Source organism: Pristis pectinata, chromosome 20 (genome assembly GCF_009764475.1).
Source record: "Pristis pectinata isolate sPriPec2 chromosome 20, sPriPec2.1.pri, whole genome shotgun sequence".
NCBI lineage: Eukaryota > Metazoa > Chordata > Chondrichthyes > Rhinopristiformes > Pristidae > Pristis > Pristis pectinata.
Genome location: NC_067424.1, coordinates 9253622 through 9272637, shown reverse-complemented (window position 1 = coordinate 9272637; position 19016 = coordinate 9253622). Strand labels below are relative to the sequence as shown.

The following is a 19016-nucleotide window of genomic DNA, read 5'->3' as shown; positions in this document are numbered from 1 at the left end:
ATTGATCTGTATGAATGCTATGCAAGACAAGTTTTTCACTGTACCTCAGTACAAGTGACAATAATATACCAATACCAATAGCACCAAATCTGGAGAATGGAGCTAGCAGAAGAAATCAGTTTGGGTGGTGTGTTGTAAGGGGAGTTGGGGGCTGACGATTAGATTGGGGAGAAACGTAGTGGTGGGGAGCCATGGGGAGGAGAAAGAGAGACCATTCTGGCAGGGAGTTGGTTGGGTGAAGTCAGCTGAAATGGGGAAGAGGACCATTTATGCACAGCGGAAGTTTTTGGGCTTTGCACCTGAGGATATTGAGGTGAGGGAGTGAGAGCGATCATTATGAGAAGCAGTTAGAGGAGGACCTATCCAGCGAGAGATGGATAACTTCGATTACCAGCTGCAGCCCAGGAAAGGTGGGGGCTCCTCTTGAAAGATGTCAAAGGATTCCTCAACCATCTGGGTTTCTTCAGTCAGTTTGAGTGAATGGAAGTGAGCTGCCCATGCACTAAGGACACAAAATGTGTTGATAAAAGAGGGTCTTAACCGAATTAACACATAAAAGTGTGACCCCCTGTACGATAACTTTCACCAGGATGTTGCCTAGATTGGAGCATTTCGGTTGTAAAGGGAGATTCTTATTCTTGTAAGGAGAATGCCTTATGAGGATAGGTTGAGCGAGCTCGGGCTTTTTTCTTTGGAGAGAAGCAGGATAAGAGGTGACTTGATAGGGGTGTACCAGATAACAGGCATAGATCGAGTGGACAGTCAGAGACTTTTACTCAGGGCGACAATGGCTAACATGAGGGAACATAATTTTAAGGTGATTGGAGGAAGGTATAAGGGGGATACAGGGGTAAGTTTTTTTTTCACATAAAGTGGTGGGTGTGTGGAATGCACTGCCGGCAGAGGTTGTGAGGGCAGATACACTAGGGACATTTAAGAGACTCTTAGATAGACACATGAATGATAGAAAAATAGGGGGCTATGTGGGAGGGAAGGGTTAGATAGACCTTAGAGCAGGATAAAATGTCGGCACAACATTGTGGTCCGAAGGGCCTGTACTGTGCTGTACTGTTCTATGTAGATAGGCTGAGTCTGTTTTCCTTGGAGCGGAGGAGGCTGAGGGATAACCCTCAGGGTCACCTGCTCAGGGGCACAAGGATGACCTGCTAGAGGTCTACAAAATCTTGAGGAGATAGATAGGGTAGGTAGTAAGAATCATTTCCCATAGTGGGGGGGGGGGGGTGTCTGAAACAACAGGGCACAGATACAAGGGCAATGGTAGAGGGTTTAGAGGGGATATGAGGGGGATTTTTTCACGCAGAGTGGTTGGAGTCTGGAATGCGTTACCTGAGGAGGTGGTCGAGGCAGACACTCTCACAACATTTAAGAAGCATCGAGACAAACACTAGAATTGCTAAGGCATAGAAGGCCACACATAAAATGTGGGTAAACGGGGCTAATGTAGGTCAGTACAACGGTTGGCATGGATGTGGTGGGCTCAAGGGCCTACTCCTGTTCTCTAACTCTATTTTCCAGGCCCAGATTCTTAAACGTTGCGCAGTCCAGTCGATTAAACAGCTCTTTAATTTTAAAGAAAGATGATAGGATCTTTCAACACATTGCAAAGTGCTTGACAGGGAGTGAATATTTTGTTGGAACTTGCTTGCTGTTATAAATTATAGAGTCACAGAGAGCAAAAAGCTCCTCCCTCCCTCCCTCCCTCCCACAGCTAACTCTATGTGCCTTTGTTTTTCCTTGTCTGCTTCCACCTATCGCTCACCTGCCTCTGTCTCCCAACTCCACCCCTCCCACACCCGTTTTCTGCTGCTCATCATCCTTCAACCCTTCCCGGCCCACCTATCACCAACTGGCCTCCGCTTCAGCCCTCCTGCTCTCTTCTTTATACCTGCTACCTTCCCTCACCACTTTCAACCTGATGCAAGGTCTCGATCCAAAACGTCAAGGATTCCTCTTCTCCCACAGCTGCTTCTCGACCCGCTGAGTTCCCCCAGCAGATGGTTTGTTGCTCCAGCTTCCAGCATCAGTAATCTCTTATATCTCCAGTCATAGAGGTACAGTACAGTAAGAGGCCCTTCAGCCCACTAAGTCTGTGCCAGCCATCAAGCACCCATTTTTATACTAATCCTACCCTAAGCCATTTTATTCACCACATTACCATCAATTCTTTCTCAGATCTTTCACTGTAGGGGCAACTTAAAGTGGTCAATTAATCTATCAACCTGCACATTTTTGAATGTGGGAAGAAACCAGAGTACCTGATTCTGATTCACTTTAAGGTTAGTTTATTCAGATTCCGATCAGTTTATCGTCATACATACCAAGGTCCAATGAAATTCCCTGCTTGTGTGAAGCTCACAAAGCAAACAGTGTACATGTTAATAATAAATACAACAATAAATGCAGTGACAAGCACAAAAGAACAGAATGGTGCAAAGATGGTACCACAATCTGAAGTAGTGCATAGAAAAATGCCAACGTGGCCCCCACAGTCACAGAGAGAAATGCAAACTTCATATGCATAGCACCAGAGGTCAAGAATGAACCTGGGTCTCTGGATCTGTGAGGCACCAGCTCTGTATTACTGCAGACAATTTATACACTGCAAGTTTCCATGTGAAACAATGTGATAGTGACCAGATATTCTGTTCTGCAATAAAATGACGTAAACACTCAGCAGGTCAGGCAGCATCTGTGGAAAGAGAACACAGTTAACATTTAAGGTCGAAGAGCTCTCATCAGAACTGTAAAAGAGAGAAAACAAGATGGCCAAGAAGGTGGGGAGAATTGCTAAGACTAAAGGCAATATCTCTGATGGGGTGAGACCAAATGGGTTAACTTGGCAGCAAGCGGCGGTATGTGCTTCCTTGTCTGTGTTATGTGTTGCTAATCGGACCGTGGGACATGCCCAGCAGGTCAGGCTGTATAAATAGAAAGAGAACAACTGAGCCAATAGCAGAGATGGATGACTGGCAGAAGTGGCCAGTTCTGAATCCGAAAGAAAGAGCAACTTACCTGAAGTTGGATAATTCAGCATTAAGCCTGAAAGGCTGCAACATGCCCAGATGGAAGGTAGGGTGTAGTTCCTAATATCTCCTGGGTGTCAGTGCCAAATATTTTTTGGAAACACTCTTAAGGCACTCTGAGGCAAATATGGAAATGCACAGCACCGCAAAAGGCTACAGAGAGTAGTGGACTCAGCCAGTTCCATCGCGGGTACAGCTCTCCCCACCATTGAGTACATTTACAACAAGCAATGACTCAGGAAGGTGACCTCCATCATCAGAGACCCTCACCTTCCAGACCATGCCCGCTTCTTGTTGCTGCCATCAGGCAGGAGGTACAGGAGCCTGAAGACCCACGCCTCAAGGTTTAACAACAGCTTCTCCCCCACTGCCACCATGTTCTTGAACTGACCTGAAAGTCCCTAACACTACCTCGAACTATATTTCTTTATCCCTCTCTCAACCTCCACTAGCGTCCTTATGTTTATTTTGTTGTTTAATTTTTTGTGCCCATGTAATTTATGTATAATTTAAATTTATGTTAACATGTTTTAATGTGCTGCTGCTACAAATAGCTAATTTTCATGGCATTTATACCCTATGTATGCCTATGACAATAAACTTGAAAGCATTATATAAACACAAATTCCTGTTTTACTGTCATTGCTGTTTGAACTGTAATTGCAGGATTATATTTTCAAAAGTTGATTGAATGCTGGGAAATAGTTTGACTGATGGACTCTGTGGTCAAACAGCCAGTTAACAATCATGCTTGAGCTGGGGCATTAAAGCTTCAGGCATCACTGGAGTTAGAACCGATGCACTCCTGGTCTGAGACAGGACTCCAGGGGTGCCTGGATGAATAAAGAGCGATTGATCAATAAAAGAGGGGTTAGCAGTAAGTATTAGCTAAGCTTATGAAAGACTGATGTGATGGGTCCAAGCTGGTAGCCAATACAACACACAGGCACAATGAGCAGAATGACGTCCTTGGTGCTGAATGATTCTAGTGATATTCATTGTCTGACTGCTGGTACCTTATGAGTGATAGCCTGTAAAATAATCAGACTCTTTTTAATCCATGGATAATCATTAACCAGCAGATCATATTAGCATTTAAATTGATCTTGGTGCAAATATAATCTGTATTGCATAGCTAAATATGTAACCCCCAGATGTACATCAACTGCCACAGCATATTTGCATTTAAATTGGCTTTATATTAATGCAACTAACATCATATAAATATATCCCTTCAGGTAATGAAATATTGAAAATCATAAATGACTTTGCATTTTGCATTCATTCTGCGCGTGGGTCCCTGTATCACTGCTGATTGTATATCTTTTGCTTTCATTTAACTGGGCAGTCCAGTCCCTAATGTACTAATGCACTGATCTGTACTTCTCTGCTGTAATAACACACCACTTATCACTCCTGGGGATTTCTGATCTTTGAACAATTTCTGCTAATGTTTTAAAACATTTCAAATGTTTTACATGCTTTCTTCATGTTTATTTGGGTAATTGCTCTGTGAGTCAAGAACTAGTCTGAATGATGAAAGTATCACTTAGTGTTTTATCTATCTTATTCCTTTGCTCCCAGTATTGTTATTTAACAGTAAAGCCACTGTGTAAATTGAAGTAACTTTCATGTCCTTTTGGATAACCTATCACAGGGCCTGGGTATGGAAGCATTTTGCAATTATCATCCAGAGATGTGAGTTCAAATCCCACCATGAAAGCTGGAGAAATTAAATTCAATCTTTTAAAAAAAGTTTAGGATTTAAATAAAACCCACTATGGTGAATGTGAAAACTACTGAATGTTACAAAAACCCATAAGGTTAACGTTACTCAGTTTTATCTGGTCCTGCCTAACTATGACTCTGGATGCAGCAATGGAGAGAGGGGAAGACAACTTGATGCAGGGTTTATGTGGTAAGGTGCAGAGTTGGCAGTCCTGCCTGTATTGAGGATCACTGAGGAATTTGGGTGCTGGGTAACATGGAGGACGATGTCCAGGAGTTCAGCAAAGACACTTTTTCACCCACCCGCCACTTTTTACTAGATAAAGTGGTGAACACAGGGATACCGACAGAATTTAAGAGGTGTCTAGATGAGCATTTGAATTGCCTAGGTGTAGAAGGCTGTGGGCCAAGTGCTGGAAGGTGGGATTCATGTGGATGGGCGCCCACTGGTCAGCATGGAATCGGTGGGCCAAATGGCCTGTTTCCATGCTGTACGACTATTGTGGAAAAAGGTTCTTTCAAGTCTCAAAGGCAGAGGAATCTGGACACAGTCTTTGGACCTTAAAAAGGATTTATTTACAAAGACAAATGTGGGAACAGAATGAATGGAAGCGGATGGACACTCACACACATGCACTCGGGTAATCACGACACATGAGTGGAGTCACAACGGGGGTGAAGTGCACACACAAAGTAAGCTAGTTACAAATGGTCGGGGAAAAACACAATACGGTGCTTGAACCCTCCCTGTCTCTGGATGAGCAATGGCTCTACGCTACTGGGAATCTACTTAAAAACGCCCCTATACCCCTGGATGCACACACTCTTAGCAGTGGTCCCTCAACGTGGTTTTGACCCCGGCAGCAATCAAGAGAGGAAGAGCCACACACATGTGGCGTCCTTTATTGTGCTGGCGAGCTGGGTGGAGCTAGCTCAAGTAATTCAAGAAGTCTAATGGGTCGTGGCCAGGTATGAGAGGTGTGCACGGGGACCAATGGTCAGAGTGTGCTGCTAATGGCTGGGTGGAGCTAGACCCTGATTGACAGTGGTGTTACTTTCGACCAGTACTCGATGTTGTCACATGACAGCCATGACCTTTCACATTACAATGACTCTGTGACACCTGGAGTCTGAGGATTAGCAAAGTTCATATCCATATTATTATGTATTTTCTTATGACGTAGAAGTAGGCCATTCAACCCACTGAGTCTATGCTGGTTTACAGAACAATCCCATTCTCACATCGATTTTCCATGTCACCTGTTCTCCTCATATTCCCAACAATTCTGCCACCCACCTACACTGAGGGGCGATTTACAGCGACCAACTAACCTGCCCATCTTTGGGATGTGAAAGGAAACCGGAGCTCATGGGGGAAACCCATGTGGTCATAGGGAGAATGTGCAAACTCTGCACGGACAGCACTGGAGGTCAGGATTGTACCTGGTCTGTGAGGCAGCAGCTCTACCAGATGTCCCACTGTGCCGCCCCAAAGTTGTGGCTGAGGGTTTCAGCAAGAAGGGATGGACCAGGCAAGGAATTTAATGTTCAGAGCTGACAACTTTTACCCCTCAGGTTGTCCATGGTGTGCATCTACCAAAAGGAACATGGGACTGCAAACTTCAGCTGCAGAGTTTGCAGTACTAGTCATTAGCAACAGGTCAGTGCAGTGTCAAGCTTGCTGTAAATGGGGCTCTTTGAGCCATGTATGTTATATATAGCCCCAAGGAATTATAAAGGAATGGGAATGACACATCATATTCTGGATTCCCTGTCGACTTGTGCTTGTCCATTACTCTGCTGCTTGTGCCCTGACTCACAACAAGACCCCTTCACACTTCACACTTGTGCTCACTCACTTCCTCTGGTTCCTGGACCAAAACGTCATGATGTTAAAATCCTCATTGCATTTTCAGCTCCCTCCATTACTGCACCCCTTCATATCTTTGTCACTGCTTCCACCAGCTCTGAGATCTCTCTGCTCCTCTAATTGCGGCCTCTTCAGCGTCCCTGATTCCTTCCATTCTCCCTGGTACCCAGACCTTGAGCTGCCACAGCCTTTAAGCTCTGAAAGTCTCTCCCTAAATCTTGAAGCCTCTCCAACGCTGTCCTCTTTTAAGTCACTCCTTAACAACCTTGTTGACCAAGCATTTTGTTTGTTCTATTACATGGTGTTAGTTATGCTCTATTTACACCACTGTAAAGAGCCTTTTGATGTTTTCTACATTAATGGTGCTACATAAATGCAATTTGATGTAGATTCTACATGGGTTGTGTCGGTATTGTAGCTGACAGACTGCTTCCCTTGATCACTAGTTTACCTTGTTATTCAACCATTTAAACCTTCTTCTTGCCCCAGGATTCCTCTCCATAAAATGCCATCAATCCGCCAATCACTGCGCCAGTTGGGACTGAACCCGACCATCATCTCCAGGGAAAACGATAAATCCTTTCAGAGTGTACATAATGGCACAGCACCGATGATCCTTACCAACTATATGGATGTAAGTATGGTCCTGCTTAAACTCTGTCCCTCAGGGCTTGTTTATTCACTTATGCACTTGAGCGTCACTGACAAGGCCAGCATTTAAGATAAGATATCTTTATTAGTCACATGTACATCGAAACACACAGTGAAATGCATCTTTTTTGTGTAGAGTGTTCTGGGGGCAGCCCACAAATGTTGCCACGCTTCCGGCGCCAACATAGCATGTCCACAACTTCCTAACCCATAGGTCTTTGGAATGTGGGAGGAAACCGGAGCACCCGGAGGAAACCCACACAGACACGGGGAGAACAGACAGCGGCGGGAATTGAACCTGGGTCACTGGCGCTGTGATAGTGTTACGCTAACCGCTACACTACCGTGCCTGCCCATCTCCAACTGCCCATGAGCCTTGAATTGTCTCTCTGTGTGTGATGAAGATCCAATTGTGGAGTTATTGTGGCACTGAATGAGGCCTTTTGGTCCATCGATCCTTTCCTGGCTCCTAGTAGAGCAATCCCATCAATCCCAACCCAGACTCTTTCTCCATAATCCTCCAAATTATTCTCTCTCAAACGCTTATTCAATTCCCATTTACGCCACTGATTCCTGATTACAATTATTCTATGATTTAAAACTGTTTCTTCTTCAACACCTGCACCACCTCCCCCCCCATAACCTCTGCCCACTATTCCATAAGACTCTTGAATGGACCTCTTATATGGGAAAGAACTCCTGATTTCTCTATCTACCTCGTCATGGCCCTTTGTACTTTATTAGTCTACTTGCACTGCACTTTCTCTGTAACACTATATTCTCCACTCTGTTATTGGTTTTTCTTTTGTACCATCTCGATATACTTGTGTATGGAATGATCTGTCTGGCTGGCATGCAACTAACAAAAGCTTTTCACTGTATCTCGGTACATGTGGCAATAATAAACCAATTACTGACCCCTGATTCTTGAACTATCTGCTGGTGGCTAAACAGCTGATCTTGTCTACACAGGATGGTGTTTAACTTAGAGAGGAACCTATATCTGGTGTTGCTTCGCTGTTGTATATTTTTCAGGTTTGGGAAATGCTGTCGGAATAACCTAAGAAAGTAATTGCAATGTATTTTGTAGATGCTACATATATATTTATTTATTAGTCACATGTTCATTGAAACACACAGTGAAATGCATCTTTTTGCATTACTGAGAATGTGCTGGGGGCAGCCCACAAGTGTCGCCACGCTTCCGGCGCCAACATAGCACGCCCACAACTTCCTAACCCATACGTCTTTGGAATGTGGGAGGAAACCGGAGCACCCGGACAGACACGGGGAGAACATACAAACTCCTTACAGTCAGCGGCAGGAATTGAACCCAGATTGCTGCGCTGTAATAGCGTTACACTAACCTCTGCACTACCGTGCCACATTGCCAGTAGTGAAGAGAATTATGTTTAGTACGGTGGGTGGGGTTGGCTACTTCGTCCTGGTTGGTGTCAAGGGTCTCAAACATTGTTGGAGCTGCCTTCATCCCGGCAAGTAGAGGATATTTCACTAGTTGTGGCTAGTTGAGACAGAAGTGGATAAACTTTGGGGAATCATTAATACAGGACATCGGCCTCTTTGGTGTTAGGGTGAGGTGTTGAAGTTCTGTGGTATGGTGAGGAACAGTTTTATTTGTTCACATTGTGAAGGTTTTTGAGTCTGCATGTCAAGGGAAGGAAGGGTTCCTTCCTGTCTTAAGGAAAAGCAGAATAAGCATTAGACTGCTGGGGTTGGAGCATGTTAGCCACACACTCTCATAGACTGGTGGCCAATGGATATTGAAGGGAGAGAGAAAGTGGATTGTGGCTTCTCTGGTGTCTACTTTCGTGTCCCATCCCACTGGATCCTGAGGCTTGGTTTCATAGAGTCATGGAGTCATGCATAAAAGGAAATGGTCCCTTCGGCCCAATGAGTCCATGCCAACCCATTTATAGTTATCCCATTTTTTTAGTTCTCTCCACATTATCATCTACTATCCCCCCCTAGATTCTACCACTCATCTACATACTAGGGGCAATTTACAGTAGCCAATCAATCTAGCAACCTGCACATCTTTGGAATATGGGAGGAAACCGGACCATCTAGAGAAAACCAGCATGGTCACAGAGATAACATGCAAACAACACACAGACAGCACCCGAGGTAAGGATTGAACCCGGGACTCTGGTGCTGTGAGGCAGCTGCTTTTCTAGCTGCGCCACTGTATCACCTGGCTTGTGCTTGAATCATTGGTCCTCCTGCACCTCACTCTGTCCTCTGGTTTTGGTTTCTGTCTTTGCTCCTCTCCTTGCTGTTGTCTATTCTATCTACAAAGTAAGCACTCTAGCTAAACTTGAACACAGAGCTGCTGTCAGTGGTCTTAAACTGACACCTTCCCCAACCCCCCCCCCCCCCCAAAACTTGGACCTCCTCCCAAAATAACAGCAGCAAAAAATATAACATTCTGAAACAAAAGAGAAAATGCTTGTCAGAGACTGCAGATGCTGGAATCTGGAGCAACAAACAGTTCTGATGCATGGCTTTGGCACCAGTGCCTCTACTTCCTCTGGAGGTTAAAGAAATTTAGCATGTCCCCTTTGACCCTCAACAATTTTTATAGAAGCACCATTGAAAGCATCCCATCCGCATGCATCATGGCTTGATATGGCAACTATTCTGCTCGAGACTGCAAGAAACTGCAGACAGTTGTGTACACTACAGTTGTGTACACTACAGAAACCAGCCTCCTCTGTCTGTACTTCTCGCTGCCTCGGTAAAGCGGCCAACATAATCAAAGACCCCTCCCACCCCAGACATTCTCTCTTCTCCCCCCTTCCATCAGGCAGAAGATACAAAATCCTGAAAGCATGTACCACCAGGCTCAAGGACAGCTCCTCTCCTGCTTTTATAAGAATATTGAACGGCCCCCTCGTACAATAAGATGAACTCTTGACCTCACAACATACCTTGTTATAGCCTTGCACCTTATTGTCTGCCTGCACTGCACTTTCTCTGTAACTGCAACACTTTATTCTGCATTCTGTTATTGTTTTCCCTTGTACTGCCTCAATGCACTGATGTGATGAAATGATCTGTATGGATGGCATGCAAAACAAAGTTTTTCACTGTACCTCCGTACTGAGTTCCTCCAGCAGATTGTTTGTTGCAACAGAAACACTGGATGAACTTAACCCAGTCAGCATCAGCATTCTAACTTTTTAACAAGTAACTGACTGGGAACTTAATGTGCTGCAGCCTAAAAGGATAAGGATTTGGAGCTGGAAAATGGGATTATTCTTGCTTTGTGATTGGCACAGTGGGCCAATGCAAATTTCTAAATGGGAGGGAGTAACCTCATATCTAACCTCATAACTAACACGGAGCAGCCTTGCTTTTTTTCTGATAATTTACCCTTGGACTATGATTGGATGCTTTCTGTTGTTTAAAATGTAACCAGCTGGTTCTGAGCTCAAGTCTCAGTCCATAACCTTGGGTCCCCGTGCAGGGAGAGCTACACTGTTGGCAGAGCTGTCCTACAGCTAAGATGTAAACCAAAGCCCAGTTTGCTCTCTACAGTGCAAGTAAAATGGGTGCTGGAGCAGAGTGATTAGGTCACGGAGTGAGCTTTCACAGTTCCAGACCCCTGAACTGGAATTCAAGCTTTCACCACAGCAGCCAGGGAGTTTAAGTTCAAGTTATTGAATAAACCTGATTAAAGAATTACTTTCAGGCTGTTGTAAACATCCATCTGCTTCACTTTTATTCTTCAGGGAAGGAAATCTGATCTCCTTGCTCAGTTTAGTCTACACAGTGACTCCTGACTCCAAGGTGGTTGAGTCCTAAGTGCCGTGTCAACTCAGGGGCACTTGGGATGGGCAATAAATGCCAATCATACAGCTCAACAGGCCCTTCAACCAGAGTCCATGCTGACCATTGAGCACACACTTATGCTTGTCCCACACTAATCCCGTTTCATCCTCCCCGCATTCCCAATAGCTCCCTCACCACCACCACCTAATTCCACTATTCACCACCTCCTCATCACCACCCCTCACCACTGCTCACCACCACCTAATTCTACCACTGATCTACACGCTACAGGCAACTTATGGTCAATTTCACATACCAATCCGCAGTCCCTTGGGATGTGGGCAGAAGCCAGAGAGGTCACAGGGAGAACGTGCAAGCTCCACACAGACAGCACCGGAGATCAGGAGCAAACCCCGGTCGCTGAAGCTGTAAGGCTGCGACTCTACCAGCTGGAATTGATTGTGCCATCCATGTCCCATGAATGGAAGAAATCCTAACTAGAAGAAGAGCAGAAGAGTTCGCTCCATGTCCTGGGCCACTATCAAGTCAAGTTTATTGTCATGTGCACAAGTACAGTGAGGTACAGGTGCAATGAATAACTTGCTTGCAGCAGCATCACAGGCATGTAGGTTCTGACAACACGCTAAACGTAAATTATACATAAAGTATACAATTTATTTCATTTATCCATTTATTTATTAGTCATGTGTACATTGAAACACGCAGTGAAATGCATCATTGTGCGTTACTGAGAATGTGCTGGGGCAGGCCGCAAGTGTCACCACTCTTCCGGTGCCAACATAGCATGCCCACAGCTCCTAACCTGTAGGTCTTCGGAATGTGGGAGGAAACTGGAGCACCCGGAGGAAACCCACGCAGACACGGGGAGAATGTACAAACTCCTTACAGGCAGCGGTGGGAATTGAACCTGGGTTGCCAGTGAAGAGAAAAGAAACTCTGCAAAACAAGACATCAGTGCAAAACAGAGACAAGTCCATGGTAGTGCAAGAGGTGGTCTGCAGTGTTCCGTTGCTGAGGTAGGGTTAGGGTTGTGCAGGTCGGTTCAAGAACTTGATACTTGTAGGAAAATAGCTGTTCCTGAACCTGGTGGTGTGGGACTTCAGGCTTCTGTACCTCCTGCCTGATGTAGCTGTGAAAAGATGGCATGACCCGGATGGTGGGGATCCTTGAGACAATGTCTCCTGTAGATGCTGTCAATGGTGGGGAGGGGTGTGCTCTTGATGGACTGGGCTGTGTCCACTACTCTCTGCAGCCTCTAGTGTACCTGTGCATTAGAAATGCAATACCAGGCCATGATGTGACCATTCAGGATACTTTCAACAGTGCATCTGTAAAAGTTTGTTCGAGTATTTGATGACATGCCAAACCTCCTTAAGCTTCTAAGCAGAGACGCTGGCATACCTTCTTCATGATTGCATCTATGTGCTGGGCCCAGGACAGGTCGTCCGATATGTTAACGCCCAGGAATTTGAAGCTGCTGACTCCCTCCACCTCCGACCCAGCAATGAGAAGTGGCGCGCGGTCTCCTGACTTCCCCTTTCTGAAGTCAATGACTGGGTGTGAGCTTGTTAATTATCCCCTTTATTACCCTCATTAAAAACAGATTGTCATTTAGATGTTTGTGGGAGCACGCCATATATAAATTGGTTCCTACACTGGAAATGTACCTTAATGGTTGTGACAGATGATATATAAATGCAAGACTGTCTTTGTTATTGTGTCTCATCCTTCTCAGACCCAATACTTCGGGGAGATCAGCATCGGGACCCCTCCACAGAGTTTCAAAGTCATCTTCGACACAGGATCAGCCAACCTCTGGATACCTTCATCAAACTGCTCACCCATCTTTGCTGCCTGTTGTAAGTGCAATGTAAAGGGCAGGAACCATGACATGGTCGCAATTCAATAAAAAGAACCCAAATCAGCTGAGTCATCACTTTATCACAGCTCGGCAAGATAGATTAGTATAAATCACAACTGCCAATTAATCACTGTGAGCAGATAAGATTAATGTGCAAGCAAATTACTCAGTTACTTTTTTAATGTGTTAATTGTGCGCACTAAGGAGGTTTAACAATCATTCAGTGCTGTTCCTGCAGGCTACTTTTGGCCAGATGCCTGGCTTCAGTGCTTGCACCTCCACCCCCCACTCTTGGCGGGGAGGACCTCAGGTATTGGGTCGGGTCCTCTGAGACTCCCGGTGTCAAGCTTTGGACTGGTTCACCCCTCCTTCCTGCAGTGTTGATGGCAGGAATGGTCTTCTGCCTGAGTTGTCCAGTCAAAGTGAAGAAAAGGGTTCCGATTCCTGCAACCAATGGACAGCAGGAACAGACTTTGAGGGAGTGCTGCAGGATGTGAGATACAGAGTGGAAGGGTAGGCATGGTGATTGAAAACATGATTAACTTGCGATTAATTGTCTTTTTAATTCTTTAACTCTGTCCCGTTGAACAACCTGCATCTGACCAAACCAATCAATCCCTGTAATAACTGGGGAAGAAAGAAATCAATCAAAATCAAAGAGAAAATGCAAAAATTTTAAAATTAAAACAGGTTTAAGATTAGATGAAACAGAAAAAATGTGAAACAGTGAATTGTGAAGCTCAGAGAGAAAAAATACAAAATTAAAACTGATGCAAGAAATAGGGAAAGCAAGACATTCCCTATAAGAATTTTTTAGTCTTAGGGATAAGAACTGACTGACAACACCATAGATATATTTAAATGTTTTTTTGTGTGCTGATAAAAATGTCAGCAAAATATTTTATAAGTTCAATCGCACATTTTGCTTTAAGAATGTAATTTTCAAAAATACAGATACTGTGCACAGGTAATTGTTTGCTGATATGTAATAAAAGATGCTAGTTGGTGATATGACTGAGAGGGGAAGGGACGGGGAAAGCCCCAGTGTAGTAATGATACGGGAAACAATTGACATCTTTGAATGGATGGTTATCGTTTATTGTCATTGCCAATTTGGTTGAAATTTAATAAGGAAGCCAAAAGCTGATGCATTTGCTTAAACATTTTTTTAATAACTGAAAATACGTTATTTTGCCAAATACAATTGAAAAAAATATTGCTGAAGTGAACCAGAAGATAAAAATAAAAAATGTAAAATAATCTGATTGTTTTTAAGATTAGTGAATTTTAGCCACTGGGTGGTGCTATAGACCAGCAGTGGATTTACATGAAGCTGGACCGTAAATGTTCCTTGGTTCCTTCAAGAGTTTCTGTTTTTATAAAAGTTTTTGAAGTACTTTCAATTGTTTAAAGAAAAATCTAAAGGCATGCATCAACTTTTGTTCTCCATAAAGCAGAATAACATTGAAATCAGTAACAGTAAAATCATGTGTGCAAAATCATTCCAAGTTTAAAATTTACCACTTTCTCTGTCTTCCAGTTCTGCTGAAAGGTTCTGGATGTGAAACGTTGGCTGTTTCTGTTTCCACAGATGCTGCCTGACCTGCTGAGTGTTTCAGCAATTTCTGTTTTATATCCAGCATCTGCAGTTATTTGATGTTCATTAAAATTGAACAATGCCTGCCTGGTCACCGACACCACGAACCAACATATTCCACACACACACATGGGATTTGTCTCTGGTCTTTGCATGTGTTCTGAAAGTCACATGTAGCATTCTCAAAGCAAAATGAAAAGTGAATTCTGAACAATAAAGATTTATTGCTGGCAGAGAGCTTTATTGATTGGGATAAGCAACCAGTATATTTTTTTGAGCAGATTTCTGGGATTGATTCTCTTTCCTCTTTTCATTGGTTCCAACCTAAAAGGCAAACTCCTGATGCAATACATTTTAAATTAGAACAAAGAGAAAGTAATTAAATTACTTGAAAGTAAACAGTTTGCACCTTGTTTTTTTTTCTTTGTAGTTTCCCATAACAGATATAACTCTTCCAGATCGACAACATATGAAGCCAATGGAAAGAGATTTGCTATTCATTATGGATCTGGTAATGTCAAGGGAGTCCTCAGTCAAGATATTGTAATGGTGAGAAGCAGGCAACTTATTGACATTCATCTTTAAGGATAAAGGTTAATTGTATTGTTTACAAATCCTCTTTATTCGGGATTGCTCACAGTGTGTCCAGGGACCACTGAGGTGTCGCTCAGTAGGATCTGTACCTTTAATGAGAGGAGCTGCCCTGTTAATGTGCAAAGAGTGCTGAATTGCAATATTTAAGAATAGCAGAACAATAAATTACAATATTGTCTTCTCATCATCCTATTTCTCTGATATCCAGGGTAATTTTGTTAACTGTCATATTAGCACAAAGAATGGGCAGGAAAGAGTGCAAAGAAGATGCCTGGAACTCGAGGGCCTGAGTTATAGGGAGAGGTTGGGCAGGCTAGGACTTTATTCATTGGAGTGTAGGAAACTGAGGGGTGTGACCATATAGAGGTGTATAAAATCACGAGTGGCATAGATAGGATGAACGCGCACAGTCTTTTTCCCTGGGAAAATGAATCAAAAACTAGAGGGCATAAGTTTAAGGTGAGAGGGGAAAGATTTAAAAGGGACCTGAGGGGCAATTTCTTCACGCAGAGGGTGGTGCGTGTATGGAATGAGCTGCCGGAGGAAGGGGTTGAGGCAGGAACAATCACAACATCGAAAGGACACTTGGACAGGTACATGGATAGGAAAGGTTTTAGAGGGATATGGGCCAAACGCGGGCAAATGGGACTAGCTTAGATGGGAATCTTGGTCGGCATGGACAAATTGGGCCGAAGGGCCTGTTCCTCTGCTGAATTATCCTATGATTCTATGACTCTAATATCCACAACAGGATTGAAGAGCTTCGAACTGCTTGGAACTGGAGGAATATTTATGCAACATTGGAAGGAAAATAAACAGATCCCTCACCCAGAACACATCCCATCCCATCCTAGTGTATACCCATTCCTGACCTCATTCCAGCCCTGGACCATCCCATCACTGGATCCTCTGGGGCTCCGGTTGAAGAATGACTGACCCTTGCTCATAAGCTGTGACATATAAGCAAAAGAAGTAGTTACAGGAGGAGGCCATTCAGTCCTTTGAGGCTGTTCCATCAGTTAAATCATGACTCGTCCTCTTCCTTAACACCTTCCTGCCCAGTCGCCATATTCCTTGATTCCCTTCGTGGGCACAAAACAAACTGACCTCCATCTTACAAAAGTAAAAAACTGCAGTTGCTGAAAATCTGAGATAAAGCTGCACCTGCAGGCAATAGTAAGCAGGTTGCAGAGAGAGAAATATAACAAATATTTCAGATCAATGACTTTTCAGTGGTTTACTGTGTAGATTTTGATTTCCATCTTGACTCAGCACCCACTGCCTCTGAGGTAGAGAATTCCAGAGATCTACAGCCCCCTGAAGGAGGAGCTTTCTTTTCATTTTCATTCCATGTGGCTGACACTCTTACGCTGAGATTATGACCAGAATCTCCAGTCAGACTAAATGGGAAACTGTCTCGTCCACTGACCTTGTCAATTCCTTTAGGAATCACACCTGTTTCAGTAAGGTCACCTCTCATTCTTCTAAACCCTATCATCCGGGCCATGCCAACTTTTCACAGCTACCATCGGGCAGGAGGTACAGAAGCCTGAAGTCCCACACCACCAGGTTCAAGAACAGCTACTTCCCTTCATCCATTCAGTTCATGAACCAACCGGCACAACCCTAATCACTACAGTTTAGCAACACTGTGACCACTTTGATCACTTTGCACTAAAATGGACCTTGCTTTTGTTCTAATTGCATCATTTCTTGTAAAATTTGTGTATAATTTATGTTTAATTTATGTTTTCCCTGTGAATGCTTCTTATATGATGCTACATGCCTGGAATGCTGCTGCAGGTAAGTCTTTCATTACACTTGTGCATACATGGACTTGTGGATATAACAATAAACTTGACTTTGAGCTCAGAAGACCATGTTCTTTTTTTGATAGATGGCCAATATCCCGGTAATCCAGCTTTTTGCTGAGGCCACCTCATTGCCTGCGTTCCCTTTCATCTATGCCAAGTTTGATGGTGTCCTGGGGTTGGGATTCCGGACCATCGCTATCGATGACATCAAACCGGTGTTTGAACGGATCCTGGACCAACACATCCTCTCCGAAGACGTCTTCTCTGTTTATTACAACAGGTGGGTCCACCTGCTACCTGATCTGCGTACAGAGAGGCGAAAGCCAACGAGGGAATATGATATGGGGTGTAATGTGAAGAAGGGAGACTGAGAGAATTTGCAAAACAGGAAGATAGAGTGACAACGTATTGGGATATGGAAAGTTGCAGCTGATCTCGGTGGGACTGAGTCTTGGTAGGTGGGTTCTCGGTTCTTGGGTTTTATAGGGGACAGGGTCTTAAATGAGTAGGGTGTTGGGAGCAGGGTCAGCGGTTTGGATAACGTCTCAGGGCATTTGGGGTTCAAGAGATCAGGATATGAAGGGTGGGTTTCAGGGATTTCTTTGGGGGAAGCGAGATACTATAGTATCAGTATGTATGGTATGATCTGTCTGGACGGCACGCAAAGAGCTTTTCGCTATATCTCAGTTCATGTGACAATAATAAACCAATAACAATAGCAACGTGTTGTATCCAAGACAATGAAAGGGAGGTGAAAGTGGGATATTAAAATAACAATTAGAGCTGAGGTAACGGAGAAATCGATAATATACAAATGTGTGATCTGAGATAATGTGCACAGTCTTTTTCCTAGAATTAGGGAGTCAAGAACTAGAGGACATAGGTTTAAGATGAGAGGGGAGAGATTTAATAGGAACCTGAGGGGCAACCTTTTCACCCAGAGGGTGGTCCATACATGGAATGATCTGCCAGAGGAAGTGCTTGAGGCAGGTACGTTGACTACATTTAAAAGACACTTGGACAGGTCCATGGATGGGGAAGATTTAGAGGGATATGGGCCAAATGCAGGCAAATGGGACTAGCTTAGATGGGAATCTTAGCCAGCATGGACCAGTTGGACTGAAGGGCCTGTTTCCATGCTGTATGTCTCTATGAGTCTATACTGGAAATAAGGTAAAAGATTGGATTAAGTAAAAGAGGAGGGGATAACACTGAAATGGAGTAATGAGGAGATGGAATAACCCAGAAATTAGGGGATAATGGGAAGGATGAGTGGGGAAGAGCTTGTCAGAATAACAGATGGGCTAGTGCAATGAGGAGGTGGATTAATGGACCAATGGGAACATAGGATAACACGTCTGAAAGGCTAGCATGTTGGATGCAAAGGTATGCAAAGTGAGGGTAAAATCATGCAAGAAGCAGAGGCAAGAAATGAGTTTAATGCTTTAAGATCAGAGATTTGCTTATTTAACCATTAGTCGATCAGTAGGATTTTAGATGCTGTGAACCTTGTTGAAATTAACAGGCATCAGATCTCTCTTCCCTACCTGTCACCCAGCGTCAGTTATGAAATCTCCGTGGTTACCTCCAGGAGCCAAAAGCATGAAAAAGTCCACTGTTTGCTGTTAGTTTTATTGAACAATTTTACTTATCATAAAAAATTAAAGAACGGAAAACTGAGGTTGCTTGAATGATTCTTAATTGTTATTGACCAAAAATGAGTTTGACCAGTGTCCAATCAGCAAGCGAGGTTGGCAGCCATGAGGATGGTGTCCATAGGGGTCAGTGGGAATGGAGTGGTTGGAGGTCATATGCTAAAACCTTTAGGGTTATGTCTAACCAAGAGTTAGCAACCTTTGTTACACCATTATTACAAGTGTAAGATATCCTTGTGGGTTTTCTGTGTTTGTTGGTCAACTTAATGATTAGTCCTGGACAGTCATGGAATGAATGACCAGGCATCATCCTAAGTGAAGAGGTTGACTTCCTTCTCTCCTCTCCACCTTTTTCTCCGTTTCTTTTTTTCCTGTTAACACGCGGGTTT

The 19016-nt window shown here is 43.9% G+C and overlaps 1 protein-coding gene across 1 annotated transcript in view; it reads left to right on the top strand.

Moving 5' to 3' along the window:
* The first annotated feature begins 250 nt into the window (after nt 1-250).
* Nucleotides 251-19016, top strand: part of ren (renin) — a 39630-nt gene continuing 20864 nt past the window's right edge. The window contains exons 1-4 of the mRNA XM_052035085.1: nt 251-313; nt 12842-12965; nt 14995-15113; nt 17056-17252. Coding sequence (XP_051891045.1) covers nt 251-313; nt 12842-12965; nt 14995-15113; nt 17056-17252 — 503 coding nt within the window. The remainder of the gene's footprint in view (nt 314-12841; nt 12966-14994; nt 15114-17055; nt 17253-19016) is intronic.